At 37.5% G+C, this 18,856-nt stretch overlaps 1 protein-coding gene across 1 annotated transcript; it reads right to left on the reverse strand.

Annotated features, from left to right (window-relative positions):
• Positions 1 to 5,932: 5,932 nt before the first annotated feature.
• On the reverse strand, positions 5,933 to 16,703 carry LOC132558952 (F-box only protein 28-like). The gene is made up of 4 exons (XM_060223577.1): positions 16,545 to 16,703; positions 12,947 to 13,195; positions 8,818 to 9,043; positions 5,933 to 8,167 (listed from the first exon to the last, which is right to left on the reverse strand). The coding sequence occupies exons 1-4, from the start codon at positions 16,701 to 16,703 to the stop codon at positions 7,674 to 7,676; spliced, it is 1,128 nt and encodes a 375-aa protein (XP_060079560.1). The 3' UTR covers positions 5,933 to 7,673.
• Between the last annotated feature and the right edge of the window lie 2,153 nt (positions 16,704 to 18,856).

An 18,856-nucleotide genomic window follows, 5' to 3' on the forward strand; every position in this document is an offset into this window, starting at 1 on the left:
GTATATAGAATACACTGGCACATTTCTCCGTTACTCAGACTGGATCTTATTTCATTGTATCCAAAACAAGAAAAGACACAAGTTTGTAACTCTTAATCTCATGTAATCAGACATAGCATGACGAATTAGAAGGATTCTTTTTTTTTTTCACTTCATGGTTTGGTATATTGGATGTGTTAACTGTACTTTGGTGTTTGTGATTTTGAATTCCATGGACAACATTTCAATCATATCGTCCAGAAAATAGAAACCACAAGCTTGTATGTCAGTTTGATCTTGTAAAAAGTAGTAACTGTCAGCTCTTTATACCAGATATTAATCATGGGACTTAATCAATGAATTATATAGCTATCACTGCTCTGTTGCCTTATTTCATTAATACTTTGTTTCATGTCAAGGTTTACAATATGTGTTCCCGCTGTAATGATGTAGTGTCACCAAGTATTGGACTTGGGACATAATCCTATATTTGTTGGTTTAGTTCACCAAGTACTTGGTAGGGGAGGTAATCCTATATTTATTGGTTTACTTCACCAAGCACTGGGGGAGGGGAGATGATTCTATATTTATTGGTTTATTACACCAAGCAATGGGGGAGGGGAGATGATTCTATATTTATTGGTTATATTTCACAGAGTACAGGGGGAGGGGAGATAATCCTATATTTATTGGTTTATTTCACAGAGTACAGGGGGAGGGGAGATAATCCTATATTTATTGGTTTATTTCACAGAGTACAGGGGGAGGGGAGATAATCCTATATTTATTGGTTTATTTCACAGAGTGCAGGGAAAGGGGAGATTATCCTATATTTATTGGTTTATTTCACAGAGTACAGGGGAGATAATCCTATATTTGTTTTTGTCATAGTTGTTGGCTATTGACTAGGTTGGTTATTGTTATTGCTATATCAGACTTGTTGCTTTGTTATCTAGTCAGTGTGAGTTTTGGTTTTATCTGTCAAGAACTAATGCATCAATTCTGGAGTAGTTTCCAAAGTGCTTCCTGTACATCTTAAAATGTCGTAGTGATACTGTTATGTAAGTTTCAGTTTTTGTTTTTCTTTGACATATTGTAAACAGCAAACAGAGAGGACGAGGTTGTTTTAAATCCTCTATCTTTGTCCCAAACATCTGAACCTTTATTTATGTACTGTTACTGGTGTTTACATTGATCCTTCTTGCATAATAAAACATGACAATCACATCTGCTTTAGCTATCTTTCCTCAAAGAACCTGTCTGTGCAATACCACAATACCCTACATTCAGTATAGGGTTTCATCCATCAGGCAATAAAGTATACACCTGTTAATATCCACTTAGTGCTGTAATGCTTATAGAAAATTTTCTTACTTCATGCTTGAGGGTGAAGACATTGTATTGTTGTATATACAAAATAATATATAAAAAGGGCCTAAAAGGCAAAGTGAGCTTTTGCCATGGTGGAGCATCCATCTGTCCTGCGTCAACTTTTCCCTTTAAACTACATCTTCTAAATAAGCAAAGGCCATGACTCATGATATTTGACTGGAAGTTTTCTTGGATAAAGCCAAACAAATTTTGTATCAAATAGGTTAAAACCTTCACAACTTCTTCTGATGAACCAAAAAGTCTAGAATCATGATATTTGACTGGTAGACCCCTGCAATAACGTCTAACAAAGTTTGTGAAAAAAATGACCTTGAGTTATATTCAAGGTCACAGGTCAAATAAGTTGAAACATTAAAAAAAGTCCTTCTGATCAACTAAGTATTCTAGAATCATTATATTTGGCTGGTAGGTATTTGAAGTCTGACAAAGTTTGTGAAAAATTACCTGGACAGTATTAAAGGTAGGGGTCAAATAGATGAAATCCTTTAAACAATTTCTTGTTTATGAAGCAGGACTTTGGTTGTCAATGGTGTGAAATATTAATGTATTTGTGAAAAGCTATGTGAGCAGTTCAGACCCTGTTGGCCCCTTGTATCTGAAATATAAGATATTTGGATAACAAAACAAAGCCTGATAACCTAGGGAGTTATCAGTACAGAATTTTTACTAGATTCTGCTGTACATGTACATTAAAATGGCATAATTATAACATAGTCTTTAAAATATGTTCTGCATTAATATGTCCAGACATAATTTTTTTTTCAAATTCTCTGGAAAATCAAAGGTATAGTGTACATGTACTTTAGACTAATGAAGTAGGTTTATATGGGTATGCAATCCTTTTGTAGAAAATGATGGTGCAATATGAGTATAGGTTATAGTAAAACTTGTCAGGACTGATAAGTAAGCAGAGATCTATATACCGTATGATATGTAGAACTTTTATCTGTTACTATGTTTAGAAACAGTTGGTCACTTCATTTGTGATGTTAAAGTGCTCTCTTCTTAATTCTTTTTCCATGATAACTTACTCCATGTTTCAGCATGAAAAAACATCATTTCATAAAACAATATCAGATTTGAAGTAGGAATTGTGTGGTTTAGAGGATCTGGAAGGTGACATTAACCTGGATTTTGGCCATGATTCCTTATTCAGGTTTTTAAACCTGTTCAAGGTATTAATCCATATTTTGCTAGAAGTAGAAGCAAAATAAACTTGGCAAAAGAAACTTGTGTCATTTCATTGTTTTCAATGGAAAAAGATAAAAATCTGCTCTACTCGCCCTGTTATGTGACTATTGGATTTATTTGTTCTGTATTGATTTGTTGTCTTGGATATTAATCCAGGCATTCCTTGTTATTAAAGTTTTATTTTGTTTTCTATGATTTTTTAATTAACTATCTGTTATCCAGTATTTGAAAGAAGTATGTGTGGATTTTGCTGATTATAAAATAAAGTTCTGAAGTTTTCTAAGATGATTAGAATCCTGTCAAAATTTCTCTAATGTAGCTCTGCGGTGAGAGTGGCCGAATGAAGCTTTTCACCATTGGTCAGCAAGATATTGACGCCCACCTGATCATTAGAGACTCCTCCGAGTCTGTCAGGTCTGGATGGAGAGTGTTATGTGATATTATTGATTAGGTCAGCGTTTAATTACAGTCTTTCTAGTTGTACCAGGGTTGTCAGGCAATATTACTGGGAATGTGTGGTACAGCCTTTACACCACTCACCTCGTTATTTCTTCAATTGGACACATTATATGAGCTTTGTGTACAAGTGGTTTATATAGTGATAAATTTGATATTAACACTAAATGAAAATATTAGATATTTCTTCAAGCTTTTTTTATTCCATGGGACAGAATCAAACAAGTAGGATCATGTGAAGCATTACTGAATCTCATTTGAACATTGCCAGTAATGGAAATGTTTTTTATCATCGATACTGTTGTTATTGGAGACAAATCTTGTGGTTGAAAACTATATATATATATGTATGTTTAACTTGACTACCATGATGGAGGACATTACAAATGCTATTGAGAATCCAGTTGAGATGTATTTGTTGTTGATCTGTTTTGCTCCCATCGTACCCACACTTGACATGTGGGATGATCCGTTCATTGTTTGGGATCAGCCCAGCATGGTTGTGGGCAGGGTGGGACCAACACATAAGGCATACTTGATATGATTTGCAAAAGTGTACAAGCTTCTCCATGCCATCAATACTTACTGAATAATGTCTTAGAATAAAGAAATCCTACCAAACTTTTGTTTCTCTTGTATATCTTCACCGACTCTTTCTCTGTCTCTCATTAGATGAGTTCTTCATGTATGATGACATTTTACTTGGAGGAATGGTAAATAGGAGAGGTTGTGCTTTTACTGGGAGGAGTGGGAGAGTTGCATGTGCTTTTAATGGGAAGAATGGGAGAGTTACAGGAACTTTTACTGGGAGGAATGGGGGAGTTACAGGTACTTTTACTGGGAGGAATGGTAAAGTTACATGTGCTTTTACGGGGAGGAATGGGAGAGTTACATGTACTTTTACTGGGAGGAATGGGAGAGTTACATGTGCTTTTACTGGGAGGAATGGGAGAGTTACATGTACTTTTACTGGGAGGAATGGTAAAGTTACATGTACTTTTACTGGGAGGAATGGGAGAGTTACATGTACTTTTACTGGGAGGAATGGGAGAGTTACATGTACTTTTACTGGGAGGAATGGGAGAGTTACATGTACTTTTACTGGGAGGAATGGGAGAGTTACATGTACTTTTACTGGGAGGAATGGTAAAGTTACATGTACTTTTACTGGGAGGAATGGGAGAGTTACATGTACTTTTACTGGGAGGAATGGGAGAGTTACATGTGCTTTTACTGGGAGGAATGGGAGAGTTACATGTACTTTTACTGGGAGGAATGGTAAAGTTACATGTGCTTTTACGGGGAGGAATGGGAGAGTTACATGTACTTTTACTGGGAGGAATGGTAAAGTTACAGGTGCTTTTATGGGGAGAAATGGGAGAGTTACAGGAACTTTTACTGGGAGGAATGGGAGAGTTACATGTACTTTTACTGGGAGGAATGGGAGAGTTACATGTACTTTTACTGGGAGGAATGGGAGAGTTACAGGAACTTTTACTGGGAGGAATGGTAAAGTTACAGGTGCTTTTACTGGGAGGAATGGAAGAGTTACATGTACTTTTACCGGGAGGAATGGGAGAGTTACAGGAACTTTTACTGGGAGGAATGGTAAAGTTACATGTGCTTTTATGGGGAGAAATGGGAGAGTTACAGGAACTTTTACTGGGAGGAATGGTAAAGTTACATGTGCTTTATGGGGAGGAATGGTAAAGTTACATGTGCTTTTGTGGGGAGGAATGGTAAAGTCACATGTGCTTTTACTGGGAGGAATGGTAAAGTTACATGTGCTTTATGGGGAGGAATGGTAAAGTTACATGTGCTTTTGTGGGGAGGAATGGTAAAGTCACATGTGCTTTTACTGGGAGGAATGGTAAAGTTACATGTGCTTTATGGGGAGGAATGGTAAAGTTACATGTGCTTTTGTGGGGAGGAATGGTAAAGTCACATGTGCTTTTACTGGGAGGAATGGTAAAGTTACATGTGCTTTATGGGGAGGAATGGTAAAGTTACATGTGCTTTTGTGGGGAGGAATGGTAAAGTCACATGTGCTTTTACTGGGAGGAATGGTAAAGTTACATGTGCTTTTATGGGGAGAAAAGGTAAAGTTACATGTGCTTTTACTCGGAGGAATGGGAGAGTTACAAGAACTTTTACTGGGAGGAATGGAAGAGTTACATGTACTTTTACCGGGAGGAATAGGAGAGTTACATGTACTTTTACTGGGAGGAATGGAAGAGTTACATGTACTTTTACCGGGAGGAATAGGAGAGTTACAGGAACTTTTATTGGTAAGAATGGGATCATTTACATGGTACATGTACAAGGTAGACATGACCTTTGATTGTAAAGGGCATTTAAATATGGACATGTGACACTCAGAAAAACAGCAAAGAAAGGAACATTTTAGAATATGCAAAGAGGTTATGGTACCATTATTTAAGTTGAATGTTATGGTAAAAATGTGGAATATATTTCAAAGCAAGAACATTTCTTCAACACGAAACTGCTTAGTCATATATAAACTTGATTTCATTGGTTGTTACATATTACAAAGATACATGAACACCAAAACACTAATCTTGTTTTGTCATGCCACTACCACAACCTCGTTTTCTGGAAGCCACAAATGTATGATGAAGATTTCTGGACAGTGTGTACTTCCTGTGATAAACCTTCAACATGGATTCTTATTGTTGAATTGAGTATAAAATCTTTATCACATATACAGCCGGAAAAGAACCCCAAACCTTCATTATAGTTTACTATCCTTTCTCTGGAATCTATGATTCTCACCTTGAAAAAAAAAAAACATAGAATGTGGTGATAGTTATACCATCATGTAATTGGTAAAAACACAAGGCTCACAACACAAATACTTGATAATTTATACAATATTTTAATATTTCAGTATTCCTATAACAAATAAATTACACTACGATCTAACACCGATAAAGTCAACATTCAATCAAAAGATATGTTTTATCGTGTAAAATATTGACGATGTAGTAAGAGAATTGTTAAAACAAGAAGTAAATACAGAACGCAGTATGTATAGTTTTGTTTCCTATGTCTCAAGGTCATTGAAAATTAACAGAATCACCATATTAAATGGTGCAATGTGTTTGATCCATGAGGTCCTTCATAAGTAGGGTGTAAATGGATGTCTGCAAAAAATAATCAGATTTTGTCTATTACATGCACTTTAATTTTGCAGATGAAAGGTTAAATAAACCCTAATAAAAATTGACAAGCTTTTGAAAACATTTCTGTATGACAACTTACAGTTTCTTTTCAAAGGAAAATTCTGTTTTACTATGAATGTAGGTAACATTCACATTGTATATAAGTTGGATTGGTAAAAAATAGGAATATTACCTCAATTATGTTGAATTACTGTAACCATAGATTTAACCTATATGTTATACATGTAGCTATTATTCTGAATTGACATACAAATAGAGATTAAAAAATCATCAAAGAGCTGAACTTAATCTACTTCTTTTTGACAAATTCAAGTCATCTTTTAAACACTAACTATGGTATGAATCATATTCCTGTCCACACATTCAAGCATTTTAAACCAAGACAAGATTCATACCAAGTCATATTTTTCAATCATCAATTTACATTCAAAACAAAGCAGATGTCTGGATTTTTATATCAAAGTGCTTTAAATTTGTTTCATGATGCAACCAGCTAACCAAAATATCTGTGGACAAGTATATTCAATAACAATCAGTTCTGACGAGCAAGAAGTATTGATCACAAAATGACTGGGACTTCAAAATTAACAACGTGATTGGTCCAGAAGAATCAGGTAACAGCAGAGTAAACCGGACTTGGAAATGAAAACATACACATGTAACAAATTTATGATAACATGGTTGGTCGGTAGTTTGACATTTAGAACAGAAGTGTTTCCACAATTATTAAAATATACACAACACTGAAACATCAGGCTGTGCTGCAGTGAAAGGGACACAACTCTTGATTTCAGATTCATCAGATTTGTGCTGCAGTGAAAGGGACACAACTCTTGATTTCAGATTCATCAGATTTGTGCTGCAGTGGAAGGGACACAACTCTTGATTTCAGATTCATCAGATTTGACCTGCAGGTATTACAGACCAAATTCCATATGGAGATTCTAGGCAGTTGTGTGATGACACAATTGCTGTGTATATTTTACTAATGAACTTTTCTGTATGAGCCTACTATGCCGTGCATAAATTGTTGTTCGCATTCATTGAACAATTCATTAATGTTTTTTATGCACAAATATCTTTCTCTTGAAAACATGATAACAATATTAGTTGTTTTAAGTTACAATAAAATATTTGAAATTCACTTACCATGGACTGGTACAACCTTACTCTATTAACTTCCTTAAAGTTTTCATGACATTTATCATGCCCTCCTAAATATGTTACGGATATTTAACGTGTGGGAGATGTCCATTATATATAATCACACTGTTATTTTAACTTCACAATCTGCTAATAAAAATTGTACATTCATTTCCTATCTTACTGTACACCAGGCAAGTAAAAATTTGTCTTCAAATCATCACTAAAATCGGCAGCATCAATGCTAGAGTCTGTTCTAGTATAGTTACTAACATCACTTGTAAATAACCCTGCATTCTAACAGTGAAATCAAGTCTTTTGCTTCTTGAATGGATAGTCTTGTCGCAGTGCTCGTCTCTTTAAACACGCCTTGTTCTTGTCTAGATCCTCTTTGCTGCTCTCACTTGATCTGATGATAAAGCTACTTCCCTGGAAGTCCCTCGCAGCCGTGGAGGTCTCTCCCTCACCCTTCATCTTGGACAGTTCCGTATAAACATCGGAGAACTTCTGATCATATTCCAGAATTTTCTTGCTTAAATCACTGATCTTTTTGTCGTGTTCCTTGATTAGTTCCACTTGTTCCGATATCACTTTTGCTTGAGTTTGAATCTTCCTGCTTTGTTCAGAAATACGTTTGCTCTGTTCTATATGACGATTTTTACATTCTACAAGTTCTTTCTTGCACTGTGTGATGGTGGAGGTATGCGTTTTGCACTGCATCTGGAGACGGATGACTTCTTGTCGCAGAGGGTTCCCTCGCATTGGACTGGTTGCCAAAGCCATCATTGGAGATGTGGATGGACCTTATAAATTATATAAAAAATTAGTATTTCAATTTTCCAACAGTATCCTGAAAGATCCTTTTGCCACTCCTGGTGAATGACTGAACTAAGTATGGGTATCTTTTCACAATTTCACAGAAAAACTGTGTTACTATAATTTGATGTTCACATAAAAAGACTGTATACAATCAACCAAAATGCACTTGCCAGAATACAATGTGCTATGGAAGTTTTCCAATATCTTGGCATATTTCTCCTTAGAATATGAAATGTATACCATTTATATGTTATACATTTATATAAATAATAAAGGAAAAGGAATGGCATAGCAAAATAATGGAATTTACCTTACCTTAATTCAATATTATCTATACAGAGTACTCAAAGCAAAATCAGCCCATAGCATTCCTCTTCATTAAGAACAATTTATCGTTTGTGACCAATAATTACTCATCACTGGTGAAATACATGACGAAGGGACATAACTCTGTATATCTTGTATTATTATGTGATATTGTTTTCTATATGATTTTTTCTGTATATCTTGTTTATTATGTGATAAGGCTATTAAGCCATCACATAGCCCTCTGATTCAATAAAGAGAGGAAAATGTCATATTTTCCTCAAACAATGTTGGGGCTTATAACGGTTGTGATTCATGGTAACTTTACCTGCAATGCTATGCTGAGGTTCTGGACTAGCAGAGCAGTGATCCCCAAATGGGAAGGGAAGTGTCACAGCTGGGAGCCGAGCTTTAAGAGCTGGAGAAATCTTCTCCTCAAAATGTTCCATAGCCATTGAAGATATATCACGAAGCTCTTGGAGAAACTCATGGGCACGTGGAGGCTGATCTGTCCTCTGTAGCGTTGCTAGAATCCTTAGCAGTTCGTCAAGTACCTACAGGTATAACAAAGATCAACAGTCTACAAGTGTAACACAGTCAAGAGGTACATCAATCTGCAGGTGTGACACAGTCAACAGGTACAACAATCTACAGGTGTGACACAGTCAACAGGTACATCAATCTGCAGGTGTGACACAGTCAACAGGTACATCAATCTGCAGGTGTGACACAGTCAACAGGTACAACAATCTACAGGTGTGACACAGTCAACAGGTACATCAATCTGCAGGTGTGACACAGTCAACAGGTACATCAATCTGCAGGTGTGACACAGTCAACAGGTACAACAATCTGCAGGTGTGACACAGTCAACAGGTACATCAATCTACAGGTGTGACACAGTCAACAGGTACATCAATATGCAGGTGTGACACAGTCAACAGGTACAACAATCTGCAGGTGTGACACAGTCAACAGGTACATCAATCTGCAGGTGTGACACAGTCAACAGGTACATCAATCTGCAGGTGTGACACAGTCAACAGGTACAACAATCTGCAGGTGTGACACAGTCAACAGGTACATCAATCTACAGGTGTGACACAGTCAACAGGTACAACAATCTACAGGTGTGACACAGTCAACAGGTACAACAATCTGCAGGTGTGACAGTCAACAGTCAAGTCTACAGTTGTGATACAATAGATAGGTACAACAGTCTACAGTTGTGACACAATCTACACATACAACAATCTACAGGTGTGACACAATTTATGGGTATGACAACCTACAGGTGTGACACAATTTATGGTCAAACAGTCTACAGTTGTGACACAATCTACATATACAACAGTCTACAGGTGTTACACAATTTATGGGTATGACAATCTACAGGTGTGACACAATTTATGGGTATGACAATCTACAGGTGTGACACAATCTACATATACAACAGTCTACAGGTGTTACACAATTTATGGGTATGACAATCTACAGGTGTGACACAATCTACATATACAACAGTCTACAGGTGTTACACAATTTATGGGTATGACAATCTACAGGTGTGACACAATTTATGGGTATGACAATCTACAGGTGTGACACAATCTACATATACAACAGTCTACAGGTGTTACACAATTTATGGGTATGACAATCTACAGGTGTGACACAATTTATGGGTATGACAATCTACAGGTGTGACACAATCTACATATACAACAGTCTACAGGTGTTACACAATTTATGGGTATGACAATCTACAGGTGTGACACAATCTACATATACAACAGTCTACAGGTGTTACACAATTTATGGGTATGACAATCTACAGGTGTGACACAATTTATGGGTATGACAATCTACAGGTGTGACACAATCTACATATACAACAGTCTACAGGTGTTACACAATTTAGGGGTATGACAATCTACAGGTGTGACACAATCTACATATACAACAGTCTACAGGTGTTACACAATTTAGGGGTATGACAATCTACAGGTGTGACACAATCTACACATATAACAATCTTCTTCAATGTTTCGTTGGGTAGTTGTTTATATGAGAGTACTTGTTCTTAGATGTATACATCACAATTAACAATGTAAATCTGCCCACCTGAAATGTGCTTTAGGGGATAAATTTCATGGAAATGTCCTGGATCAAACCAGTAGACCAACTATCAAATTAAACATTGAAGAACCTGCCTCTAGTCTGTTGGATAGATTCATCTTCATTTAAGCTCAATCCTTCTAATCAATCCCTTGTGTATCCTTGGGTATCAAGGTGAGAAGCAAAGAACATTTGATCCTACAATGATAGCTGCAGCTGCGCTGGATCTGTCCTTTTATATGTTTTCATGGAAAGTTCACAGAGGTAACACAGTGTGTATGTAAATCAGAGTAAGCTTTACAAAAATAGTCTATTTATCGGCAAGTATCACAAGAGATTCAAGGAGGAACTTAATGTTCATCATCATATGATCTTTATGGATTTTCTCTCCTTCTTCCCTTTTACAGAATAATCATGTAGTCTATTTACAGGTACATATAAATTATGAGGCTCATCATTGAACAAAGAAAACAATTTATTTGATTTGAAGAGAAACTCATCAGTCATATCATATTTGCATTGATCAAGTACCCTGTGTCTATATGGTGTTTGTACAATATAAGAACCTTTATCTCCTGGGATGAAATAACAGATCTGGAGATATGTGTCTTTGTGGTGTTTGTGTTATAAGGACCTACCAGTCCTGGGATGAAGAAGCAGATCTAGAGCTCTGTGTCTTTGTGGTGTTTGTGTTATAAAGACCTACCTGTCCTGGGATGAAGTAACAGATCTGGAGATCTGTGTCTTTGTGGTGTTGGTGTTATAAAGACCTACCAGTCCTGGGATGAAGAAGCAGATCTAGAGCTCTGTGTCTTTGTGGTGTTCATGTTATAAGGACCTACCAGTCCTGGGATGAAGAAGCAGATCTAGAGCTCTGTGTCTTTGTGGTGTTTGTGTTATAAAGACCTACCAGTCCTGGGATGAAGAAGCAGATCTAGAGCTCTGTGTCTTTGTGGTGTTCATGTTATAAAGACCTACCTGTCCTGGGATGAAGTAACAGATCTGGAGATCTGTGTCTTTGTGGTGTTGGTGTTATAAAGACCTACCAGTCCTGGGATGAAGAAGCAGATCTAGAGCTCTGTGTCTTTGTGGTGTTCATGTTATAAAGACCTACCAGTCCTGGGATGAAGAAGCAGATCTAGAGCTCTGTGTCTTTGTGGTGTTTGTGTTATAAAGACCTACCAGTCCTGGGATGAAGAAGCAGATCTAGAGCTCTGTGTCTTTGTGGTGTTTGTGTTATAAAGACCTACCAGTCCTGGGATGAAGAAGCAGATCTAGAGCTCTGTGTCTTTGTGGTGTTTGTGTTATAAAGACCTACCAGTCCTGGGATGAAGAAGCAGATCTAGAGCTCTGTGTCTTTGTGGTGTTTGTGTTATAAAGACCTACCTGTCCTGGGATGAAGTAGCAGATCTAGAGCTCTGTGTCTTTGTGGTGTTTGTGTTATAAAGACCTACCAATCCTGGGATGAAGAAGCAGATCAAGAGCTCTGTGTCTTTGTGGTGTTTGTGTTATAAAGACCTACCAGTCCTGGGATGAAGAAGCAGATCTAGAGCTCTGTGTCTTTGTGGTGTTTGTGTTATAAAGACCTACCAGTCCTGGGATGAAGAAGCAGATCTAGAGCTCTGTGTCTTTGTGGTGTTCATGTTATAAAGACCTACCTGTCCTGGGATGAAGTAACAGATCTGGAGATCTGTGTCTTTGTGGTGTTGGTGTTATAAAGACCTACCAGTCCTGGGATGAAGTAGCAGATCTAGAGCTCTGTGTCTTTGTGGTGTCCATGTTATAAAGACCTACCAGTCCTGGGATGAAGAAGCAGATCTAGAGCTCTGTGTCTTTGTGGTGTTCATGTTATAAGGACCTACCAGTCCTGGGATGAAGAAGCAGATCTGGAGATCTGTGTCTTTGTGGTGTTTGTGTTATAAAGACCTACCAGTCCTGGGATGAAGAAGCAGATCTAGAGCTCTGTGTCTTTGTGGTGTTCATGTTATAAAGACCTACCAGTCCTGGGATGAAGTAACAGATCTGGAGATCTGTGTCTTTGTGGTGTTGGTGTTATAAAGACCTACCAGTCCTGGGATGAAGAAGCAGATCTAGAGCTCTGTGTCTTTGTGGTGTTCATGTTATAAGGACCTACCAGTCCTGGGATGAAGAAGCAGATCTAGAGCTCTGTGTATTTGTGGTGTTTGTGTTATAAAAACCTACCAGTCCTGGGATGAAGTAGCAGATCCAGAGCTCTTATGTCTTTGTGGTGTTCGTGTTATCAGGACCTACCAGTCCTGGGCTGAAGCAGCAGATCTGGAGATCTGTGTCTATGTGGTGTTCGTGTTATAGGGACCTACCTTTCCTGGGATGAAGCAGCACAACCCCATGTCTATATAGCGGGTGTATGTCATTCCCAGCAGAGATAAACGTGTCTCTATGGCAGAGAGGATATCTACATGACGAGCAAGAGGATGGTTCCGTCTTTCTGATTCTCTGCGTGGAAGTTGGCTCTTCACTCTTTTCTGTATATGAGTGTGTTGTTTGTCAACCTTCGTGAAACCATGATTCAGCACCTGTTGACAGAGCTTGTTGATGGTCTGGCACACCTGTGTAAAAACAGTATCAGTCTTAAATATGATTTTTGGGATTCAAGCATTTGTGTCCTTGACTGTTGCTTTTCCCCTGTGACTCACTCAAATTTTAAGAACCTTCTTTATCTCTTTGTACCTAGACTCATTAAAAATTTGGAAATGGTGTTCTGACACACCAGAAAAATATCCTACAAATATCTACCATAAATATGGTGACAAATATATACTCAAGGGATAAAGAAACGCAGGGTAAACTTTGAAGATGATTCTAGGCAAGACATCGAGTATAATGTTCAATAATTTTAACTGAAGAGAATTGAAAGAGAACTCTGAAATAGAAATGGACTGATTGTGGGAGCTGGCTAGTCAATACCAGGTATGTCCCCCATTCATTCTCTCCACAGCCCTAATTCTCCTAGGCATGGAGTTCATTAGTGAGTTTATCCTCCTCATTGGGATGTTGGCCTATTCTTCCCAGTTGGGAAAGAGTAACAGGGGGAGGCTGGTGTTGTCAAACCTGTCTATCCGGATCAATAGGGGATAGGTCAGGACTGTACGGCGGCCAGTCAAGTGGGTGGATATAGTTATTGCAAATAATATTGCAAATAATGACACCCTGCATTTCTTTATCCCTTGAGTATATATATATATAAACCAGCAAATTCACCCTGTCTCAGGGAACTAAAAATAAACTAAAAATTATGTATCAACTTTCTTGTATTTGACTTTTTTTTACCCATTTTTTAAATATCAAAATCATAACTTGTGTTTGTTAATACTATTGTAAAAAATTCATATCAATAGTCAAAACATATGATAGATATTTGTATTTTAAAAAAGTACAGGAAATTCATCTGTCATCAGTTGTTTTAACCATTAACATGTATGTACAGTTCTACAGTTCTGTATATTGAACTCTGAGGTATAATTGGAGATCTCTGATTCATGACACTTTAATGTGGATTTTCCACTATTTGCTAATATCAAAACAGTTTTATTTGCTCAAGTGTGTAAAAAGTGATACAAAGTGTTTACTTTAGTAGAATTTTTCTCTGTCAATCAAGGGTATCATTAAACAAGACATCCCAGAGGGATCTTGGCGCCCACCATTTGAGGATCTGTTTTCAGTTCTTGAAGATTTGTTTATTTTTTTTTTTGTTACAGGTTTTGTAAATGTTCATGAACTGGTCTTCATTGAATATACTCAATGATGGCACAAGATATTTTTATTAAGCACCTATAAGCAAAAATCTTTTGAAAAAGATCCCAAAGTATTATTAGATAGCAGTCAGTTACAGGTGGATAATGAACATGGTCTTGAATCAATATGATAGAATATTGAAGAAAATATGCTTGTGCTGTATTACTGTTGACATCCAAGATGGCTGCCTGTGGGCCAACTTGATTTCAAATCAGTCCAAAAAAAGTACAATGCACAACTAGGGACCAAGGGAAACCAATACCTATGAAATATCAGAAGTATCCATCCAGTACTTCCTCAGAAATAGCGATAACAAGATTTTACTCTCAAAATCCAAGATGGCTGCCTGTCAGCTATCTTGATTTCAGATCATTCCAAAAAGGTACAATGCACAACTAGGGACCAAGGGGAACCTGCATATGAAATTTGAGAAAGATCCATCCAGTACTTTCCCAGAAATAGCGGTAACAAAATTTTACTTCCAAAATCAAAGATGGCTGCCTGTCGGCCATCTTGAATTCAAATCAGTCCAAAAACGGTACCAAGGGGAAACTGCATATGAAATTTGAGAAAGATCCATCCAGTACTTTCCCAGAAAAAGCGGTAACAAGAATTGTTTACGGACGAAAGGACGGACGGACCATGGACAAAGGGCGATTTGAATACCCCACCATCTGATGATGGTGGGCTAAAAAAAAACCCAGAATCATGTGAGAAGTGTCTACCTTGTACATTACTGTTTACGTGTTTGACATGGTCAGTCAACGTAACACTTTAATGTCACATGTGCCATAAGACAAGTCATCTCATTAAATTTCATACTCGGGTGTAATGAATACATTTGACAGCTTATGTGTGTTGGCTAACAGCCCTCTACATCGTCAGGTACTGGGGCATCGGCAAATCTTACTGACTAAACACATCATAGGGCAAACATGAACAACTGAGGCATACCGGGCCGTGATCATGGTGTGCACGTCCAAAAAATAGACAATGAATCTAATGAGTTGGTAAAACACATGATTTTTGTCATTAGACACTGTTTCCGAGGAGTTGGTTACAATTTTTGGCATTTGCATCCCTTAATTCATATGATCCAATGGTGAGACATGAAATTGCTTAATTCATTATTAAAACACTTCATATTTCACTTGCTTCCACCAAACAATTCACATTCATTGTGGGTTATAAATATTTTGCCATGTAACATCATGCTGGAAGCTCACCAGTGAAATTTGAATCAAGGGGATGCTTATCTGCAGACCACAAAAGGAGTGAACGACACTGTATTGAAAGGAATCACTGTAGAGTTTGTTAGCAAGTGTTCATGGATACTGAAAATATGCAACAAAAATTCCACATAATTGTTTAAATAAGCCAATATGTCAAAACAGACAGTTCACTGATTTGTATGATTCGTCATCAATCTGCACAAGAGAAATGTTACTGGACTTCACCTGTGTGTTTACATTTGCCCTATATACATTGTACACAGTCAGATTTGTCTATAGAGCTAAATCTGTCTCTATAACTATATTCACCAGTGCTCCTGTACCTGATGTAACAGGACTTCACAGAAACCTAAATCTTGGCCAAGCCCCTTGTAGGATTTCATGTTGTGATCTACAAACGGGACAATATCCGGAACTTAATTATAAGATTATCATGGACACTACACCCCTTTATGCTTCATGCTTTTCCGGAACTCGTGATCAGCTTGTAGTCTACTTTCACTTACAATGTGTGTAAAATGTACTGTAAATATACAATTGTAATAGGAGGAAGCCATGACAAACACCCTGCCATCCCTGGGATACGAACTAGCGACCACTCGGTCTCTAGCCGGACACTCGACTAAAGAGAAATTCCCACTAACTGATGCTAGTAAGATGACCTGAACGATCAACTTCTACACTCTTACCGTCCTACAGTGTACAGATGGTCCCAAATCCCTTGAAACATCATAAATTACGTAGTTCTAAAAGTTACCCAATTAGATCTAATAAACGAACATTTACAAACGTATCTATTGTGACTGTACAATTAAGAAAACTTATTTTTAAAAAATGATATACACTGTAACACAGCTGATATCATATTTGTCACAGTGCCAGCTGATTCACAAAACTGTAAAAGGAAACGGTCTACATCGTAGATACTCACATTACGAGATTCGCTGATTTCGTTGTAGGACAGATATGAAATAATATTATAAAGGATTTCTTCTGGAAGCTCTAATAGCGTTATAGGTCGATTAACAAGTACAGGACCGCTTTCAACGTCTGAACTACACTGAAACATCTGACGACTGTTGGAAGCCATTCTTGTTGGTATAACTAAGGGGAGGTCACTCTAAATTAAAAGTGTGGTTGTACATGCCCTCATTATGTAGGCTTTAGTGTACATGTGTAATGTAAGTCGGTCTACATGTAAAATGACACGTGTAAATGCGATTCATCTCAATATATTGTAATCCTATAGGGTCGCTTACATATATCTATATAATTTCGTATACTTTAACCCATAGGCAAATAGCATATATTACCACCGCCCTTTTTCTTGTGCTCTCCCCCTCCCCACCCCACTTTTTTTTTTTATCTTTTATCGTTATTTGTTCGGTGGTTACTTTTGTTTTTCTGTATGCTGGGCATTACTAAGTTCGATGAAGTGATATTGTATTACATTCAGTATTTTTATGTTTTTTTTTCCAATGGAGTCCACAATCTAATTTCCAAAATTTCGATGACTCCCATTAACGTTACTAAGATATTGAACAGTTAGGGAATTCTCAAAAGCTTGAGTACAGGACTCGGAGATCTGAATACAAGCTCATACACAAAAAGTTTCATATGTCTCTCTTCAGTAGCAGAACAGCAAACTTCAAGGGATCCTTCGCGGCCAAGTAGGCGTTGGTTTTGCAGATGTCATTGGAACCAGACGATTCCCGTCCACAGACCTTTACATTAGAGGTCTAAGTGAGTGAAACCATCTAAAGTCATTGATAGATATGCTTTATGAAATTTACACCACGGAAACACTTAGAAGTATCATGATATTTTGATGAAAGCTATTATTTTAAGCCATGTAATGCTGATATTTTTACGATGTACTGGGAATTTTATGCCACGAAAAACATACAAATTTCATGAGAATAAGAAAATGACACGTAACTTGAATGATCTGAAATCATACAATGAGAAATATCGTGAATGTATTTGTCCTTGTGTGTAATACAGAGAGGCTGCAGATACTCCACAAGGAGCCTTCATTACTTAAAGTGGAACACATTTTCGTGACCTGTTTCGCAATTGTCTCCGTTTTCAACATTTTTATACGGTTGTGTGTTTCAACGTATATAGAGAGGTGCACGGAGTTATAGTGTTGTGTAACGGACTCTGATACAGACAGACACAGGTCATCTCCTTCTCAAGTTGTTTATTTATAAATCTTTTTAATCTACAATATCACCTGAGGTGAAATGTATACGGGTAATTGATTTCACACAAAAGTGTCCAGTTGTGGTTAGTTAAGGTGTAATAAGTTACTTATTACTTATATATTTATTGTTGTTATCAAATGTTGGCCCCATTCTTAATTTCAGAAGTGAAAATGAAACCTCGTTGAAATTCTCAGAATAATAATCATCTCCTCTTCACAGAAAGACCTCGTGCGCCAGATTTTCTAGCGTGATGTTTATAATCAGTGTCATGTAGGCGTCACGAAGGTCAACTGTAGTCTGACTGTCACTTAATGTTAAATAGCATCCATGCTCCTCTGTCAACATTGGAGAAAACGCCACCATTTGTTAACGTAAAAAAAAAACAACAACAAAGTAAGTCATTTATAATATTATATATTTGGTATTTCACGCAAAGTTTATAGAGACGGATATGCCTCTACAATACAAAAATCGAGATTCCGAGAGGCACTGTTATAACCGTGGTAGAGGTGCTTGTAGGTACTGTAATAGCCGTGGAAGAGGCGCTTGTAGGTACTATTATAGCCGTGGTAGAGGCGCTTGTAGGTACTGTTATAACCGTGGTAGAGGACCTTGTAGATACTGTTATAACCGTGGTATAGGCGCTTGTAGGTACTGTTATAGCCGTGGTAGAGGCGCTTGTAGGTACTGTAATGGCCGTGGTAGATGACCCTGTAGGTACTGTTATAAATGTGGTAGAGGTGCTGGTAGGTATTGATATAACCGTGGTAGAGGACCTTGAAGGTACTGTAATAGCCGTGGTAGAGGCGCTTGTAGGTACTATTATAGCCGTGGTACAGGCGCTTGTAGGTACTGTTATAACTGTGGTAGAGGCGCTTGTAGGTACTGTAATCGCTGTGGTAGAGGCGCTTGTAGGTACTGTTATAGCCGTGGTAGAGGCGCTTGTAGGTACTGTTATAGCCGTGGTAGAGGCGCATGTAGCTACTGTTATAACCGTGGTAGAGGACCTTGCAGATATTGTTATAGCCGTGGTAGA

The sequence above is a fragment of the Ylistrum balloti genome, unplaced genomic scaffold (assembly GCF_031769215.1).
Source record: "Ylistrum balloti isolate Yb309-2 unplaced genomic scaffold, AGI_CSIRO_Ybal_v1 Utg370840, whole genome shotgun sequence".
Lineage (NCBI taxonomy): Eukaryota > Metazoa > Mollusca > Bivalvia > Pectinida > Pectinidae > Ylistrum > Ylistrum balloti.